We start from the raw sequence: 19,783 nt of genomic DNA, 5'->3' as shown, positions 1-19,783 counted from the left end.
GCCACAACTGAGCCCGGATGTCTCCAGTGCCACTATTGAGATATGCCCCATTGAACTTAACAATAAACAATAGGAAACAACGGATTTATTGAATGCTTTATTGATTTTCACTACTTAAATGTCAAGTACTATAGACATGATATACATCATTTTAAAGCTAATTTCAAGCAGAATATTTTGGTTGAATATCTCATAAATGATGATTGGCGACTTCAGGGCTCAGTTGTGCTGGATGGTCACATATGACAAATAAACTCAGTCATGACAATGACAATGGTTAGTTTCAAAAGAAAAAGATTTAAGTCCAACTGCTTGATCAATTCTCTTATTGTGGAACACAAACTGATAAGTTACTCATCCAGTGGGATCGTTGATCTGCTGCCTTCAATCAGTTCACTGAAAATACAGATCAGACATACCGAAATTTCATGTAAAATCAACAATTTGCTTTTAGCTTTTATGATTTTTAATGCCTCAACTTGTATATGAGCCCCATTTCATTTAATGTTTAATAAATGCATTATCACTTGTTAGGAGTATGCAAATTATGTCAAACTGTTGTAAAGAAGTCTAGCGGTGTGGCGATTAAATTTCAAATGTGTGTGTCCTATGTTATTATTTTTTGTTTTGGGGGAGGGGGTAAAATCAAAGGGGAATACAAAAAGGTGAATAGGGAACGTTGTAGTTTGGGGTGAGGTGGCTGGAATCTAACGTTGCATTTGGAATTAGTCACATGAATTGATTTTTGAATAGAGCGTTAGTATTTTTGGAACTGTACCAATATAGGTCAAACAAAGGCATGGGGTAATGTACTTAAATAATAAAAGATGTTTCACATTTCCCGTGAAGGCAAACAACTGTGCTTTAAAGCAAGGAAAGGTATTGACTAATAGTAAAATACATGTATTAAATACAGACAATTGTCGTAGTTTAGCTAACTAAAAGTGTCCAAAAATAGTGTATCTATAGAATAATATATTAATTTAAATGAAACTTTGCATTAACATATGAAAAACGTACGAGTAATAATGCTTAAAGTACAGCACATTGCCACGCCGACATGTTTGAAAGTTATTTAAATGTTACCATTTAAATTCAAGTTAAAATATAAAGTAATTAATTAAATTATTATGATAGTAAAGCCATAATGTGTGATTTGCCCCTAGTAACGCCCTGAATTTTCCTCGAATTTCTACTTTTTGCATGATAGTAATGCCCATGGTGTACTGAAATACCATGTGAAAGACTAATAATACTGAAGTGCTTTAATTATAGTAAAATTGAGAGATTTTATAATAAAACCGTTTTGCCAATTCCCCTCTAAAGTTCTACATTTAAGCGATTAAGTGGATTCCTTTCATTTTACCTCATTATTTGGGCTTAAAATGATCAAAAAACCTACTTGATAATAATTTTTGGTAACAACAACATTTAAATTTACATTATGGCTTTAACGCAACGAGGTCAAACATGTAAAAAAATGGCATCAGTTGCACTAAATGAAAGAAACAGAGAATTTAAATTGGTCAATATCATGTTACTTAAAAGTCATTTGGAATTATTTGATGTGCATATTTACATTGTTTTTATTGCATTATCTCAGTATGTGGTTTGATAGGTTGGTGATGTTCACCACAGATTCTGTATGTCCACCTGTACCTATAATGGATGACCTATGTTAAAGGTGGAGTGCTTCATTTCCTAGTTTAATTTGTTGGCATTCCTTGACATGGAATCAAACAGACATAGACAAAGTTCTCATTCAGGTCAACAGAGAGACAGAGCAAAACATAAGATTTACACTACCAGCCAATGAAAATATGTTTTATAGCAAGTCAGCAACCACAAATTTTGTGATTAAGAACCAGAATCAGCTTTAATATCATAAATTGATCTCAAAGAATATGAAAACTTTGAGGGCAAACATGTACCTCATAACAGAGCTAAATGTCATATTGGATTTTTTGATACCAATTCAAATAAAGGATAGTTTGCATCATCTAAGATGTCTTAATACATAATGTAACCGGGTGAACAAGTTATGACTTTATAGATCATATGATTTATTTCGATCGCTCTATGCTGCGACCCAACCACAGGGCGAGGATCTTTATTATAGCTACCATACCCACAATGTCGCGTACTTTACAGAAGGTCGGTGATCACGGTGGCCCAAATTATTCCACGTACCATTCCAGGTACGCACAGTTCGAGATCAGCGCAAACCCTAATCAAATACATAAACCATCACACCCAGGATTAGCTTCGCGAATTTCATATGGGCATAGACTGGGGTAAATTAGCAGTAAGTTCGTTGGCCAGAACAGTTGGTATTGCGGGGGCTCGAACTCGTACGTCACGCACCATAGTCGAGCGCCTTACCAATTGAGCTAACTTGACTGCATATAAATTCGAGAACTCAAGAGGAATACTTTCATGCGCTTTGGTCAAGATTTGACCCCTGTATGACCTTTGAGGTCTCAAATTACTATTACTACTAAGAGAGGTGTATTTTTGCAACCAAAAGTTTCCAGATTACTCAAGGTATTTAGAAGAGTTATATTCTGGTGCGAGCTCTAATCACACAAATCGCACGACGCTCTAAAATCATTTATTATGCTCATACCTTAAGCACTTCTAATTCGCAAGACTGAATGTCCAATTATCAACTACCTTGCCAGTAGATAATACACAATAATAATGCGAATGGTATTATATAGAAGTTCAGTCTTCATTAAAACATCCCTCGTTATAGAAGAGAAATAATGACAATCCATAGTAATGTATATTACAAATGGCGTGCAGTTTCCAATCACTTCACCCACCCCACACTACAACGTTCCCTATTCACCGTGAAACGAGGACACCCGTATAATCCCCTTTGATTTTACACCCCAAACATAGGACATGCACATTTGAAATTTAATCGCCACGCTGCTGAACTTCTTTACAAGGGTTTGACATAATATGCACACTTACATTTATCGCCCTCTATTGATCTAAAAACGTCATCGCTTATTGTGTGTCCACGGTTACTGAGCTTTTAGCCCTAGTGTGTCCTCGTTTCATGGTGAAAACAGACATATTTGTCACTCTATACATCTCCGCACCCTTTTCACATAAAATACGAACATCTCACCCCACCACGTCATAAATTATGAAAATCACTAAAAATAGTACACTTAAGCAATAAATTAACGAGTCATCATTTCAAATTGACTAAGAAAAATGTTACAAAAAGTGCGTTGCATGCGCATTTTCAACATGGTTTCCATCACAATTCAAACCAGATTTGCTAATGACAAGACCACCAACGTGTTTTAATAGATTTTGTAATTAAAACAAGGTAGAAAAATTAGAACGTGTCAAAATGAAAATTGATATTTTGCTTTTTAAACATTATTTTAATTATTTGACTTGTCAAAGTTATGATTAAAAGTTTCGATGATAATTAAGATATACAACATGTTGCGTGTTTTAGTGTTAGAGTTTTGTTGATTTAGGTATAATATTAATTAACATTTTTATTGGTCATATGTTGATCTTTCTAAACTGGTTCATGCATTAGTAAAAAAATAATACTGGTCATTTAAATAGGACAATATCTTCAAAATAAGAGGTTTCTGTTTTAAATCAGGTAACGCTTATTTCGGTACTATGGACTCTACTTTACGTAATAGATTTCAAGGTTATTTACATGAAACAGTTAACATTAATTTGGTCATAGTGCAAAAGGTGTTCATTTCGGTTGTAAGATAACCAAGCACAAGCAACGAGAAATTGAAATGGCTGAAGTGCATAAAATCGACTCACGTGGGGAGGGGGAAACTTTGGCCTATCAAGGAGTTTTCAGTACGGTGGAGTCTAATCGATTATTATTTTGGGTATAAAGGTGAGTAGAAAATGGCGACGAGAGAAAGTTGCACAGCAGTGGTGATAAGAAAAAAACCACAGGGAAGGAAGACAAACGTATTCCAAAGATCAATGCGAGACTGAAAAATACTTGATCAACTACAATGACAAGGTTACGCGACTGTTGCAAAAAGGCTTTAACCACCAGCTACCTTCGGCTGTATTCGACTGAATACGTATTTTATTTATAAATCCGCTCATGACCCATGGGCACGACATACCAAGACCAGCAAGCGTGACCAAATCTTCATGCCATTGAAAAGGATAGAAACTCTTTTAAGTATTAATTGAATAGCAAAATTATTACACATGGGGGGGGGGGCGAATTTGTAATTGTTATCAGAAAAATATTTATCGACGGCAACGTTTACACAATATAATCACAAAGTTGAACAAAATAGACAATTTTGCTGCGCAGTCTCGCGTTGTTTGCCGTCTTTGCATTCAAATGTACAGGAAGACCATCTGCTATGTAGAAGGTCACTTCGAGACTTACTGTATACAAGCTGTTATGGCAGCGCGGAGGTCGTTACGTGCGTATTTATAAATACGTATTTATAAATATAGTCGAAGCATACTGACCAGTGACCATGTCATGGGCAATAAGACCATGTTGATGACATGAATATAAATAATTTTTGTGGTAGTCACGGAACCTTTATTACAGTTGAAAATTTTTAGTCTTTTTCAGTTTCGGAATCGTTGGAAGGAAGACTCCTAACATTTCCCCCTGTGATTTGCTTTCAATAACCACTTCTGTGCAACTTTCTCAAGTCCCCACGTCCCCATTTTCATGATTTTGTAGATATTCTTATACCCAAACTAGATAAACTCTTTGTTCCAATACAAAAGCCTTCTAGATATTTTCTGGGCCAAAATCCCCACTCTCTCCACATGAAAAGATTTTGTACAATTCCACTTTTTTAAGCTCTCGTAACTTGGGTATTAATTAACTATGTTTTCACCCCATGACTAAGCTAATCTGAACTATTTCATGGGAAAATCTTGGCATCTATTACGTACCGCTGAATCGATAGGACCCGATTGAGTGTTAGCTCATTTAGAATAGAAAACCTGGATGTTGGGATGTTATGAAGAGTTGTGAAGTCCGTTGTCTGATCATGGCAAATTTATGGCTCTCAAGTTTGACGAGAACAATTATTTCGGTTTTACTTATATTGCTCCAAATAGAAATCTGATATTTGACACAGCCGATCGTATTACATAACATTTATTTTGTGTTATGTTTCAGAATCACCTGAACCAAAATAAACACATGGCATGAATTCCAATGGCTAAGTAAACATTTATCTATATAATTTACTTTCAGCTATTGTCAGTGATACCAATTATCTGTGGTCATGAGGACTTGCCATAATAAACTGGTTTCTGTCTTTCCCTTACAGAGATCGGTAAATATCAAAGAGATGCAACGCAAATCGTTGTCCAAATTCAAGTTGACTTATTTCGAGCAAATATTTGAACTTTGTTGCTGTTTCAATGGCAAGGTTGTTTCTTTCTAAATTTGATTGGACATTTTATCTATTACACTGACTGGATATACTCTTAATATGCTTGATATTAATTCAATACGTTCGAATGAGTCTGATTATTATAAATAATTTCAAAGTTGTACTCTTTCATACGCAAATATTACTTTTACAAGATTTTGCTTTCTCCTCCTCTAGCTGCGCCAAAATATCTATCCACAAAAATATTGAACTTTAACTGCATACTATTATTTTACTATCAGCAAAAACCCTGATAAAAACGTATGAAAATATTGGGCATAATCGATATAAAGAATATATACAGAATACTAGAAAGGGGCATATAGGAATGGCAAAGGCGCAGTAATGTGGGAAAATTAAATATATTTGAGAAGGTATTAATTTCAAGAATATGACAGAAGCATTTGAAGACTTAAATATTCAAAATGTTGAATTCCAGACTTTGTAATTTAGTAAATAACGCTAATATCTTTAGGACACTAACAAGGACACAACAGAGAGCCCCAGCCGGGTTGCGTATCCCCCTAGGGGCGGTACAAGAATCCCTGCTACTCCACTGGAAATAGAATTCCTCCACCACGACATTCAAGCAAACAAAACAATATATAGCATCTATCCTTATATATTTAAATTCAAAGCTCAATTTTTGTGACTTCAGAAAAAGGTAAGATCCAACTGGGGGTCTCGCCCACTTGCTTGAACTATGACTTGGTTGACAAATTGAATTCAAAACTTAGACATTTCTTTGTTACCTTTTTTTTTATAAATAAAAATATGCTGTTGCAATCGTATTGTCATGTGTCTTTCGTTGATATTTGTGTATATGCAGTTGTCCAATGTAAAATGTTATTATTTTATGGTTTGGATGTTGTAGTTCGAATGGGGTGCGCGCCTTTTAGCTGTAAGTCCCTGATTGCTGCTTAAAAGGTCTAGTATAATAATGGTGTGTCTTGGTAATCAGCGAATTCATGTAAAGTGTGCTGAGACTTGTGGTTTTATGATAGTGCATAGTGCACTATAAATCACAGCTTTTTAAAGTGAGTGGATGTGTGGGGTGGGGCGTGTGTATGTGCTTAATAAATAAGTATGTATCTTTAATGTGTGTCGGGTGTATATGTTGTTGTTTATTTAGTAAGCTTATTGATGTTATATTCGGATATGGTTTTATACATGGTTTTATAGGTGTTGCCTACTCAGATTGTTTTTTACTTGTTATTGAACGTCTCTTTATGAAGAATCACAGTCAACAGTCAACACATATTTTGTTCATGTTTATCTGGAACTACGATTTATTTATGTTTTGATGTAGTATTCAGTATGCTTTGCAGATAACGTCAATAGAGGAAATACATTTGCAATCAATCCAATTTGCGAATAGCATATAAATACACACCTATATCAACAATCCTATTATGTATTATAATTGTGGAATTCAAGAACAATGTTACAAATCTATTATAGTAAAGGCAATACCCATACTTTATCTTCATAAATAAGCCATCCATTAATGCATATGAGCATCACAAACAAACATGCAAAACACAGATGAGACTGTAATATAAGATTGCATGTAAATAGGAAAATAAAAAATATACCTAAAACAACAACAACAAATTAATAATGCAATAAAAACAAAATCTTCATTGAAATTAGTCCATGGATTCTAACATCTATTGCATTTTAATAGCATTACCCCAATGGACTATTATCTTCGTCTACTATGTATTGCCCAAGGTAATTGGCGATATATGAAGAAGAAGTGCTCTTGCATTTAAAAAAAAATACTGACGATGATAAATATATAATTTTTTTGTTGTGGAGCGAGCTTTTTATTACTCAACAAATTCAAATAGCAGATTTCGAGGCTACAATAAGGAACCAGAAAGCAAAAGTGATATATTGTTATATGTAGTAAGAAAAGCACAATAACATTGCACACTGTGGATTGGACGGACGTTAATGCAATCCCTTAAGTAAGCTTATTCCAGTTTGTGTTGTAGCCTCTGGCTTCGTTGTTGAACATCTAGTTTATTGAATTGAAGGTCAAATAATAAAATGCTAAAATTGATTTGTCATATTTTTATTTGAAATGAAGAAACAAAACAACTTCTTAAATCTAGAATATGCACCAGTTTGGATTACTGATGAGTACAGCTGAATTCTGTCACGTCATTTTATTAGCTCGAGGTGTTGTAATCTGATCATATCAAATTGTCCGCTTAAAACTATTTTACAAGTTTACCTAGATGCGTCTGGCCTGTTGATTTCAATTCGTCTGCAAATATTTGTTGTAATTTTTTTTATTGCTAGATGAATAATATTCTCTAATCTTGACTGCTGTGTGTTAGGTTCATGCACTATGGGTTTCACCAACAGGCCAAGCATGTGTTCTAAATTAAATGCTTTTACAAAGTTTATTATGTATTCATAATCATATAATTACTGAGGTGGCAAAAAACACAGGTGTTGGGTAATGCCTGGTGGCACATGGCACTGATAAAGGACCTGGGTTTCACGGGCACATTTTGCATTAACATTAGAAACACAGGGCCATTGGAGTGATCGTTAAGGTTAGACGAGGTATTGTTGGTCGAAGCAGCCAAAAGAAAATATCTTAATCAATATATTATTGAAAAATAACAATTTGATGTTTTGCAAAAGATCATTCTACAAATCATATACTTTGAAACTTGCTTGATTTATTGTTGTTAATGAGTTATGTACGTTTTACAAAAGTGTTGTTGTTTCAGTCCTGTTTACAACATAACTCTAGAACCACAGGACCTACAAAAGTATATATGTGATATTTAAATTCTTCTACACACTCGCTATGAAATGATCAATGCAATTTATGCCAAAGCTCACTACCATTCGCAATATGCTGTAAACTACCAAATCGCAACAGTATAAAATAGTTGCTAACCTTAAAAGTAATTGTTCATATTCAACCTTTCATTATTATTTCAAATTACAAAAAACGTTTTCGAAACGTTTATATATATGTCAGGATAAACATTTTTAAAAGCTGTCACGAAACATTATATCTATAATGTGTCGACAAAAAGATATTGTTTAATGTTTGCCAACTTTTGAAAATACAGACAGTACCAATAAGAATTATACAATTGCAATTTCGCTTTTTAGAAAAAAATATAAAGAGATCAAGGCAACAATGTTATGTGCAGTAAAATTTGTAACATCTTGGCTAACAGAAAAACTTTACTTGGTTTCTTTATAAGTTTGAGCTCAAATGCTATGCTCAATTGAGTAAATCATCCAGAAAACGAGTTGGGCCACTTGTGACATTTTCGCGCATATCAGGCTTGCAGCGCGTAAAATTGAATTTCATGAATAGCAACTACATTTTTGGTTTTCAGAAAAAAATAAAAGGGGTCATGGCGTAAATGTATTATGCAAGAGAATTTGTCATATTTTGGCTAACAGAAAAACTTGGTTTCTTTCTTAGTTCAGGTTTCTACCGCGTAAAATGAACTTTCATGCTTATCGTCCAATATTTTAAAACAAAGGGTTTCATGTTTTTCTTTCACTAAATTGACATTAGTAAATAAGAAATATTACAGATTAAAATACCACTACGAATGCCCCATTGTTTCAAATTATTTATCTTAAGAGTACTGACCAAACATTGTTCATGATTCAATTCTACTTTTGCTACACAAAGACACGATAGTAGTGGCCCAAGCTGTTTTAGGACTACCTTATTGGGGTTGGCCATATCTTCGCTCGTAGAGCACCGATTTTATTGAAACAAAGCTTATGTAGTAGCTTAAGTAATTTTCTTGACGACGATGTAATACTCAATACAATAAATAAGTGAAATGTTTGCCTAATACTATTTTCTAAATTGTATACAATTTTTGCTTACAACCTGTATAACAGTTTTGACACATAATATTTTAAAACGTTTTTATAATCTTTTAAAGCTTCCGTAAAGACCATGCTTATGTTAGAAGCACTTTTGATTAAAAGATAATTCTCTTGATAGACCTATATTCTTGATATTCTAAATTCCTGGTATTCTAAAAATATATAGCAATAATTGATAGATTATTATTTTTTAGTACTTCAGACCATCACAGGCTATGAAACAAAGATCAACCCTTTCTGATGATTTGTTGCATTTATTACAGCGTTTTTCGTTTTCCTTTGTTTATAAGGGATAAACAATTCTTGCATATACTTGCACATAATTGACTGATTAGTTTCGAATGATTTAGGTACGGATCAGATCATTAAAGCGATTTCTCCTTAATTTGCCTGGAAATGAACTTTTGTCCACCTAGGGGATCTGACCTTTGGGGAATCAGAAAATATAAACCAGTGAAAAAAGAAAAGGCTAATTAAAACAGAATATCAATGATTTTGATAAGATTTTATATTTGTCAAAGTGTAGATAGAGAGTCTGGCAAACACTTATGTTCTTCCCAGGGGTATATATCTTGAGAAATGTGGAAAATGTTAATCAGAAATGGTGCATTCTGGTACTGATTGGTGTATCATCACAAACCAGAATAATAATATCAAACAATAAAAAAAATGATATACTTTCTCATATTGCATATTCAAAATTGGACCACCAAATAGCTGAAAAACCCAGCTTGTTATAACAACAGTTTGAAATTTAATTCTATTTTCAAACCACTTGATAAATACTTATAAGAATTCCGAAATAATTTAAGTCTCCATTTTCCTATTTTGCTACTGCACAGTGTCAGGCACTATAATCAGCAAATATTTGACCTGTGTTTTTTGTCCCACTATTTAACCAGGGGGTGTCTTGTTCCTACATTGAGAAGAAACAGCTTTAGTCATTTTGTGTCGTAGACGTTTTGCATAGCTATAGTCCTATTGTTTTTCAAGCTCTAGTTCAAGCCATATCTTTTTGGAATTAAGTCTATTGTTTTATGTCTTTAATAGTCTATGTTTAGTCTGTCGTCTATGTAGACTATGTTTATAAAATCAGAGTTTTAAGGACAACAATCAAAATTAAGTTCTCCTTAAGGTTAGTAACTATTTTCAACTGTTGCGATTTGGTCATTCACAGCATCCTGCGAATGGTAGTCAGCTTTGGCAAAAACTGCATTGCTCATTTCATAGTGAGTGTGTAGAAGGATTCAAATATCACAGATATACTTTTGTAGGTACTGTCGCTATTGAGTTATGTTGTAAAGTGGGCTGAAACAACATCACCTTTGTAATATGTACATAACTCATTAACAACAATAAATCAAGCTAGATTTCAAAGTATATGATTTGTAAGTTGAACTTTTGCAAAACATCAAGGTGTTATTTTTCAATAATAAATTGAGTTCGACAATGAAAAAGGTGGGATACACTGGTAACAAAAAGTAAGAAACTGAAGAGGTGAAGGTACGCGCGATGAGAAAACGGAAAGAAGAATATGAAAGAAGACGATAATGAAGGAGAAAATGAGAGAAGGAGAAGAAGAAAAAGATGATTAAGAAGAAGAGGGATAGGAAGAAGAAGATGAGGAGGTAGAGGAGAAAAAGAAGCCGAAGCAGAAGAAGAAGCAGAAGAGAAGGTAAATTCGGGGATTACATCGTTCTAAGGAATCCAGATAATTTAAGACATTTCTCATGTTTCTTGCCATCTATGATGTCACAAAGGTCTTTAAAATGCTATTAATTCATCAGTCTAAACTAATAAAATATAGGTGTGAAAGTGAGGTGTATGACTGTAGCTTATCTGAAAGGTACACCAGGTTACAATTATTGAATGTGAACTTGGAAACAAAAGGGCAGGAAAAGTTCACGTTCTTATTAACAGCCCTGGTTCAAATGGGTGTGGATGTCTCAGAACAACTGCTGGATCGGAAGGGATCCTCACCGGTCGATGACGTATGTAAGTCCTCAATCTCATGGTGCCTTTTTACATGCATTTAATAGGAACCCTAGTATTCCCCAACATGCGCTTATAAATGAAATCAAGAGAAAGTTTACCGATGAAGCAGCTTCGAGTTAATCTGAACAGATCTCACACTCCTGGATATTCGTTAGTGAGATGTTTCTGTTGAGGGGCTCTGTAGGTATGAACTATTCGGTATGCAACACATTTTGGCCATACAAATAAAGATCTCTGAAATCTTACCAGTCATCAGTTGTAACTTGTATAATTTGTATTGAATATAATGTTCCAAAAACGGTAACATTTTATAATACCGACACCACAGCAAAATCAGGGTAAGATTTACGGGAAGGTACCAGATTTATGGGAGGTGTGGTGGTCGATTAGAGTAACAAGATTCAAAACATTTCTGAAAGCACACTCTATTGGGCAGGTGCGGATTCAGGTTTATGGAAGACGCGGGGTTGCCCAAAATGTCTGCTCGCCTCATTTGGTTATATTTTGTTCCATGGTGGCCGTTCTGGGGTTCATCCCCCTTTTTAAAGACATGTTGGAGGGCCTTGCCTTAAAGTTCGAATTTACCATATCATATATTATTGATTCAGGAGTAGGATTTGAATATTAAAATCTTATCCAGACATCAACATCATCCTCATCATCATCCTTCTCCTCCTCCTCCTCCTCCTCCTCCTTCTCCTCCTCGCCATCGTCATTAACATCATCATCATCATCATCATCATCATCATCATCATCATCATCATCATCATCATCATCATCATCGTCTTCGTTATCATTAATATCATCATCATCACAGTCTTTTTTACCTTTTCCTCCGTTTATCACTTTTTCATTAATTTCATCATTGCAATTGATAATGTCATCTTGCAATCTGCGTTAAGTTATGAATTTTGAAAGCTTAGCTTTATCAGAAGTAATTTTGAAATGTTTTCTTTACTTACCTTAACATCCCGGCGTCCCACATGATTATATATTATCCTGGTCAATACTCCAATAATAATGTAGTCCAATAGATTGAACTCAATCACGGATTGCACTAGCGAACTCGCCGCTCTGCACCTTGGCTTTTGATCTCCAATTTTCCTTCACCGAACATTCGCTCGTGGTCTCTCTGTCGTTGTGATGGATTTGAGAGCAAAACTTAAATCGGTGCATGTCGTCTTTATTCATGGCAGGCAAGTTCTCATTTCAGACATCTCCACGGGTGTTCCACTTGTGATTGGTCAAACTTAAACGAAAGAAAAAAAGTTATGAGTTTGTGAATCAACGTTATACTCAGTGTTTTTCTTCTCCATCTAAAATAAACAATTGGCAAAAGCATATTTACTTGGAACAATGTATTCCAAGAGAGGTTTCTGTTTAAGATCAAATCTGATGTATATGTGTTTAACAACAAAAAGCGGATTCAGTAATTTAAATTTGCTGATGTCAAATAATTCTAAATTTATGATCTAGAAACACATATCTAAATTCTGTGGTGTGGTATAAAGTTATTCTCAGCTTAAGTTAACGATCCTACTTAAAGACACGGTAGATGTTCACGTGTCAAGTTCGTTACTGGTTTATTCCCTTAGTTCGTCTGATGATCCCCTACTAAGGATAGATCAATCCGATTTAAGAAAACCGTTGGAGAGCTGCGAACCATTTTGCACTAGAAGATAGACTCTTACACAAACAGCTGTAGCGATTAGACACGAGTCTTTATTAGGTAATTTCTTTGGATGATTTTGATGTCGATTTTTTTTAAAATATCATCTTTTGGTAGAAAAGTGTTAAATGCTCACACCGAGACACAACGGGTTGCTTATCAATGTGCGTGTTTAAACTATACCAATGGTATAAACATCACCCTGTGGCCCAAAATGCAAACGATGTTGTCCTTATAATTCCCAGGTTTAACGCACACTGATCTATTTACAGATACACTAACAAATATCGTTAAAACAAATGCTATTATTTTTGACAATGAAGTTTCACACGTCGTGGACCACTTTGTTTTAAAGCCAAATAAGCCATTTTTAGTTTCCGACAGTGTTTTATATACCTCGCGGAAATTATGGCTTTCTTTGCCAAAGAACTTTCTACTGCAGTGCTTGTGACTTGCACACGATTGCATCAATAAACATTCTAGTGCACTTTTTCTTTAGTGTAATAAATAGTTCATTGAATACTGCAATAATTGTTAACTAAGGCATCATGTGGGCATACCACTGAATTTCTAGGAGTCAATTCAATAGTGCTTTGTAATTGACTTTTTTCCTTTACTAGTAGTATCATGATAGATTTTGATTTATATAATTTTCAGTCAAATGGGACCAATTGGTAATTACTCAACTTTCAGTATAATACACAAACATTGTGAAAATCAGATGAAATTTAATAATGAACACTAACAATCAATTATTATTAACAGAAAGATGAAGTTTCTTGCCCAAATAGTTATTCACCTGGCTTTGAAGAACTTAATAAATCATCGGAACTTGAAATTTGTAAATAGAATGATTGAGATGTTTCTGTAATAAACAAGCAACAGCAGTCAAAGCTAAATTCATTGTGTTTTACAATTCGCAATTCCAAATTAGTGAGCAACTTGAAATGAGCTCAAGTGTAAATTTATAACTGGGAATAAAGTTGTTTCGTGGTAAATTATTTCAAGAATTGATAGGAAAAAAGTGCACGACTTAGGTTGATAGAGGCATTCGCTTTTCTGGAACCAAATTTAGACAAACATGACCCCGTCTGTACAAACCGCCGTACAACCTGTCATAATCTATGGGCGCAGTAGTCATAACACTTGACAAGTATCATGCCAAAAATGTGTAGCCAAAAACATACGAGGAAAAAAATCGTCTTATGATTGGCCGATGTTATTTTGAATAATCTGGTTATTGAAGACCTAATTATTAAGAAGTAGTGGCTAATTTTTAAAAAGCTGTTTAGTCCAAGTCCGTGGGAATGCCCCAACAAACACTTCGTAGCTTGGTAGTGCAAAAGTATGCTATAACATATACAAGTGATACCCTTTTTATTAGGAATAATAACTCTGAATGTCCATCAATTTTCCTTGCTGAAATAGGAAAAATAAGGACAAGTATGCTCTTCACATTTTGATACTGAAGTTGGGGTTAATGAGCTATTTCAGAAAATAGATGCACCTCCCCTTATAGAGGAGTTCGGATTTCTGGACCTTTTGTCCAGTTATGATTGTTTGGAAATCTAGACTGTCCAAGTGTCCAAAGGAAATAAAAATCCAGCAGAAAAATAGTTCAAAACCGGAAATCCTCAATTTGGGAGATTAAATTTTGACAATTCCATGGTTTGTTCATTCATTTATTCCATTTCCAAGCTTATTCCAGTAACATTGGCAACTGAAATTCCAGTCGTTTTCAGAAAGCAAAAATGGAAATCCAGGCATTTTATTGAAAAATTGCTCCTTTATAGTGGGTTGTGCACATATTTTCCAGATATAGCTCAATGACTCATTGAATGTTGACATAACGACCATGTGAGTGAAAAAGATGCAGGTTCCAAAATTGCACATACTACCCATTTGAAATGTTGGTTTTGTTGGCTACTGTCAGAGTGCTGGTAATCCACCACCAGTATTGACTATTCTTTAGATGACCAGAGTGCTAGCAGTATCAACAAAATCAACATTTCTAATGTGTAGTATGTGCATAATTGGTACCTGCATCTTTTTCACTCACATGGTCGCCATGTCAACATTCAATGTACCATTGACACAAATAAAGTATCAAAATAATTCGGCTTAATTTCGCAGCTAACATTACAGTATAGAAGTAGTGAGCTTAAAAATGATTATATTCGCTATCTTTGCAATCAAGCAATGAAAAACCAATATTAACCATATTAATCATGACAATGTCAGTACCTATGGTAACGTCAAAATGATGTCGACGGCCGACGGGAACCCTCGGTATTAATTGAAAGTAGATATCCTTGTGTCACAAGTGGCAGAAACTTAAGATATCTTTCATACCTTGGTGGTATTAAGCAAATTTATCAAATCTTTTTCAAATACTATAAATTTCAATTTATTGGAGATGATTGAATTATTTGGCATTGCAACAACTGTTAACAAATTTTCCCACTAAGTACGGGTAAATCAATTTAGTTGTACAGTTAGCCAAATCACTTTCAGAGCCAAGCTAAGGGCACACAACACCAAATGCCTTCATATAAACGATGGACTTGGATAAGTATCCAAAAACAAACCAGAAACTTATCTCCCGCAGTAAAGGAGAAGGCATATACTGGATCCTTGTGTCACAAGTGGCAGAAACTTAAGATATCTTTCATACCTTGGTGGCATTAAGCAAATTTCTCAAATCTTTTTCAAATACTAGAAATTTCAATTTATTGGAGATGATTGAATTATTTGGCATTGCAACAACTGTTAACAAATTTTCCCACTAAGCATGCTAAGTACAGTGAATCAATTTAGCTGTTCGGCTAGCCAAATCATTTCCAGAGCCAAGCTAAGGGCACTCAACACTAAATGCTTTCATATAAACGATGGACTTGGATAAGTATCCAAAAACAAACCAGAAACGTATCCCCCACAGTAAAGGATAAGGCATATACTGGATACATGTGCATACCGTGACTGGTCTTGTGGATTTCCTGGTTCAGCCACATTGACTACATTGCCTTTGGAGAGCATTTATTATTTCATACTTATGTCCCACATTTAGCAGTCTCCTAGACTGCATCGGAGGGGAAGGGAGAGTGCAGTATAGACGAATCCAACGAGCCAAGTCATGGTCAGGATTTGGTCGGACATCTTTGGGTAGCCGCTAGCACCAACCTGGTGTTTTGAGCGTCCAATCGTGCAAATAAAAGCCGCCTAAAACCTAGAGAAGATGCAAGGACGAGGAGGGTTAATAAAATAATAGCTAATAATATATATAATCGAGATAATTCCGCAGGTAATCCCGTCGCATCTATTCATACATAGTCCTTTTGTTTGCAAGTACATCAATGCATAGATACCGCGTGTAGTTAATCCGATTATTATGAATAGACCAGCTGTGTGTTTTGTCGAAGGGAACTGTATTGTGTTGTAAACTTTAATCTTTCTTTTGTCTACCTGCGTTTTCGCGGAAGGTGTAAAACGGGTGATGGAATGCAGTTTAAAATTTCCGCCAAGGCCGAACCATTTCACATTTTGAGTGCATTGTAGCCGACGGCTACCCAACTAAAGGCTGCTAGTCAGGTGTAGGAATGCGTGAATTTGGATTCCTCTATAGGGTACGATAGGATTTGCTTGACTGCAACTAAAAGTACTATTTCGGTAAATTAAAATTTTACAGAAATGCAGATAAAAGAAAATAATATTTGTTGTAGTGTCTCGATCAATTGTTTCCGCCATTGTATATATTTGTGATAGTTAAACCTCACTATTTAAAGATGAAATATAGCCAAATAATTTCAATTACACGCGTGGGCCGTTTACAACAGAAATAATGAAATAAAGTGGTTCACACCCGCAAGCAGGACAACCTACATCCCTGATGCACCAATTACGTTGAAACATGACACATCAGACGTATCATAATAAACAAGTTATCTTAATTTATAATACATAGCTTGACCTTTACTTATTAGGTTTGTCCTCTCTACCACGTTGAGTGTCAAGTTCTGGTTTTCTCTAACCACTAACATTTTCAAAAATACTTGAAACTTGTTATGAAGTCGTTTGAAAATCACAATTATAGTAGCTTTACACTTCTACAGGTTTAGGTAGATAACTAAGTTATTATGCGAACAGTGCTCTACCATCTGAGTTATCCTAGCACTTGTTCAGTGTATGTATGGGACCATGACAACCCCTCTCTGATATTACAAGATCCACTAGTCCTAGCGCCTAGTTCAAAGTTATCCAGCCCTATGATGGACGGTCACCCAAAGTACCATAGGTTTCCAGTTCAAATCCCGCTTTAGCCCAATTTTCTTTGCTCCCCTTCTTCATTCAACTATTATTTTTAAATGATCTTAGATGGAATGTTTCAGAAATATGCAACGTAATATCTGGGTGATCCGTAAACATCTCAACATAACTTGTTGTGAAAGGATTCGTGTCTCATAGCACTTTTGACAGACACATTATGGTCTGAAACAACAACACTCAAACTACAGAATAACTTCATCTGTAACACTAAGATATGAGTGCTTTTAAAGGTGCTGAATCATGGTATTGTATTCAGAGAACACTGAAATCAGGTATCGTATGGAATGATTCTTGTATAAATCATGCAGAAGTCATAATGAAAAGACAGTGTGATCCTCATCCGAATGCAACTTGGTTTTCGGAGTGTCTTTTCCAAATGATCTTATTTTACAAACTGAATGTGGTACATCCATAAAACTGTTACATATAAGAGAAAACATACTAGGTTATCCTGCATTTTTGTTGGCGTTTTAGAAGAAACACGACTGTGAAACATTTATTATATAGATTATAACACTCTGATTGGAATATTATGTTCCAATCAGAGTTATAAGCTTTGCATAAAACAAATTACAAATGAATAATAATTATTCGAGTCATTTCACCACTATTTCCAGAAACTGATTAAGATTTTGACTTTTATTACCAGATGGCAATTAGTGCAGCCACTTTCCTAAACGCAAAATATGTGCTTTCGACACTGAGTGAAAATCTTATAAAGTGTTATTGATCATAACTATGTCAGAGAAAGGATATTGGATGCCGACGATATATTTTTATTCGCAAAACACTTCTTGACTTTTTGTGTCCGTAACAAATCACATACACAATATTCTTTTCTTTACAGATTTCCTATTATAATATGCATATAACGGTGTTACTGTGTTAGGCACAAAACCGCACAATATTTATTATGATGAGAAATAAAATGTCATGATGAGGTGATACAAACTAGGTCAGTTTAAAGTTTTATGCCTGCATCCTAAAAGGCGCGACGTGTATTTTATCATGTTTATTTCATGATTTGAGAGGGTCCCGGTGTTAACGTGACAAATCTTCATTTGATTGTCAGGAAACTTGACAATATCTTCATTTGATAGTTTTCCTTCCTTCTTTCCTTCTTTCTTTCCTTCTTTCCTTCCTTCCTTCTTTCCTTCCTTCCTTCTTTCCTTCCTTCTTTCCTTCTTTCCTTCCTTCCTTCCTTTCTTTCTTTCTTTCTTCCTTCCTTCCTTTCTTTCTTTCTTTCTTTCTTTCTTTCTTTCTTTCTTTCTTTCTTTCTTTCTTTCTTTCTTTCTTTCTTTCTTTCTTTCTTTCTTTCTTTCTTTCTTTCTATCAAATCAGATATAATTAAGATCGGTTTAGTCAATCACGTTTGTCTCTCTGACCTCTGATGTACTGTGTTAACCAGCTGTATTATGTTAAATTCCATGTAGTGTATTGGTACGACGAAATCGTGTTCCAACGTAGACCCCTGCTAGTAAACTAACCAATTAACTCCTCAATATATGCCTTTAACTAGACTTTAATTAAAGCACACATATGGTACTTAATGACAAAACGTTAATTTGTGCATTCACACTCAGCTGACTTTACAAAAATATTCAATCCTTAAGGGCTGGGGTATGAACGTTTGGACAGTATTTATTTTGGGACATTAGAGCACATCAGACATATCGAATTGCATTCTGAATACGAAGAATGTCATTCTGATATCAAATAATTTTGATTTTTTTGATATTTAACAGTACTTGAAGTAAACTTTATAAATCTGATGATTTATACTTAAAGTGTATGTAGGTGGGATAAAAAGCCGACGATCAATTGAAAATTTTGACCTTTCGTATTGAAGATATGGATTTTTTTTCCCAAAACACCAAACAAAAATAAGGTCTTTTTGGGCAAAAATCCATATCTTCAATATGAAAGGTTAAAATTTTCAATTGACCGTCGGCTTTTCCTCCCTGCTACATACACTTTAAGAATATATCATTAGATTTATATAATTACTTCGAGGACTGTTATATATCAAAAATTTGAAAAATATCAAATTTTTATTATTTGTCATAAAATTTGTATTATATCATGATTTTCAAAAAATGAAAATTATTTCATATCAGAAAGACATGCTTCGTATTCAGAATGCAATTCGATAGGTCTGATGTGCTCTCATGTCCCACAAAAAATACTGTCGAAACGCTAAAAACGCTCATTCCAGATCCCTTAATAGATTGATATGATTTCACGTGATTCTCTAATGCGGCCCATACACGTTAAACTTATTGATCAATATCAAAGACCCTTGATACAAGAGTGGATACAAAATCTACCAAAGTACACGCACAATGGTAGATTTTGTATCCACTCCTGTATCTAGGGTCCCCAATATTGATCAATATTTTGATCGTTACACTGGTATTGCAAAGTACAGTCAATTCGCCAGCGAAAAGGTTACATAACTCCCTGGTAACTGGATCACGCACATTTT

General features: G+C 34.6%; 1 protein-coding gene across 4 annotated transcripts in view; it reads right to left on the bottom strand.

The window, feature by feature from the left end:
- Positions 1 to 19,783, bottom strand: part of LOC140166165 (uncharacterized) — a 75,475-nt gene that overhangs the window by 38,173 nt on the left and 17,519 nt on the right. For all 4 annotated transcript variants that reach the window (XM_072189562.1, XM_072189559.1, XM_072189561.1 and 1 more), the window contains exon 2: positions 12,269 to 12,555. In XM_072189562.1, coding sequence (XP_072045663.1) covers positions 12,269 to 12,291 — 23 coding nt within the window. In that variant the 5' untranslated portion in view covers positions 12,292 to 12,555. The remainder of the gene's footprint in view (positions 1 to 12,268; positions 12,556 to 19,783) is intronic.

Source organism: Amphiura filiformis, chromosome 12 (genome assembly GCF_039555335.1).
Source record: "Amphiura filiformis chromosome 12, Afil_fr2py, whole genome shotgun sequence".
NCBI classification, from domain to species: Eukaryota; Metazoa; Echinodermata; class Ophiuroidea; order Amphilepidida; family Amphiuridae; genus Amphiura; species Amphiura filiformis.
Note: the sequence above shows the minus strand (reverse complement) of the source record. Positions and strands in the feature narration are given on the sequence as shown.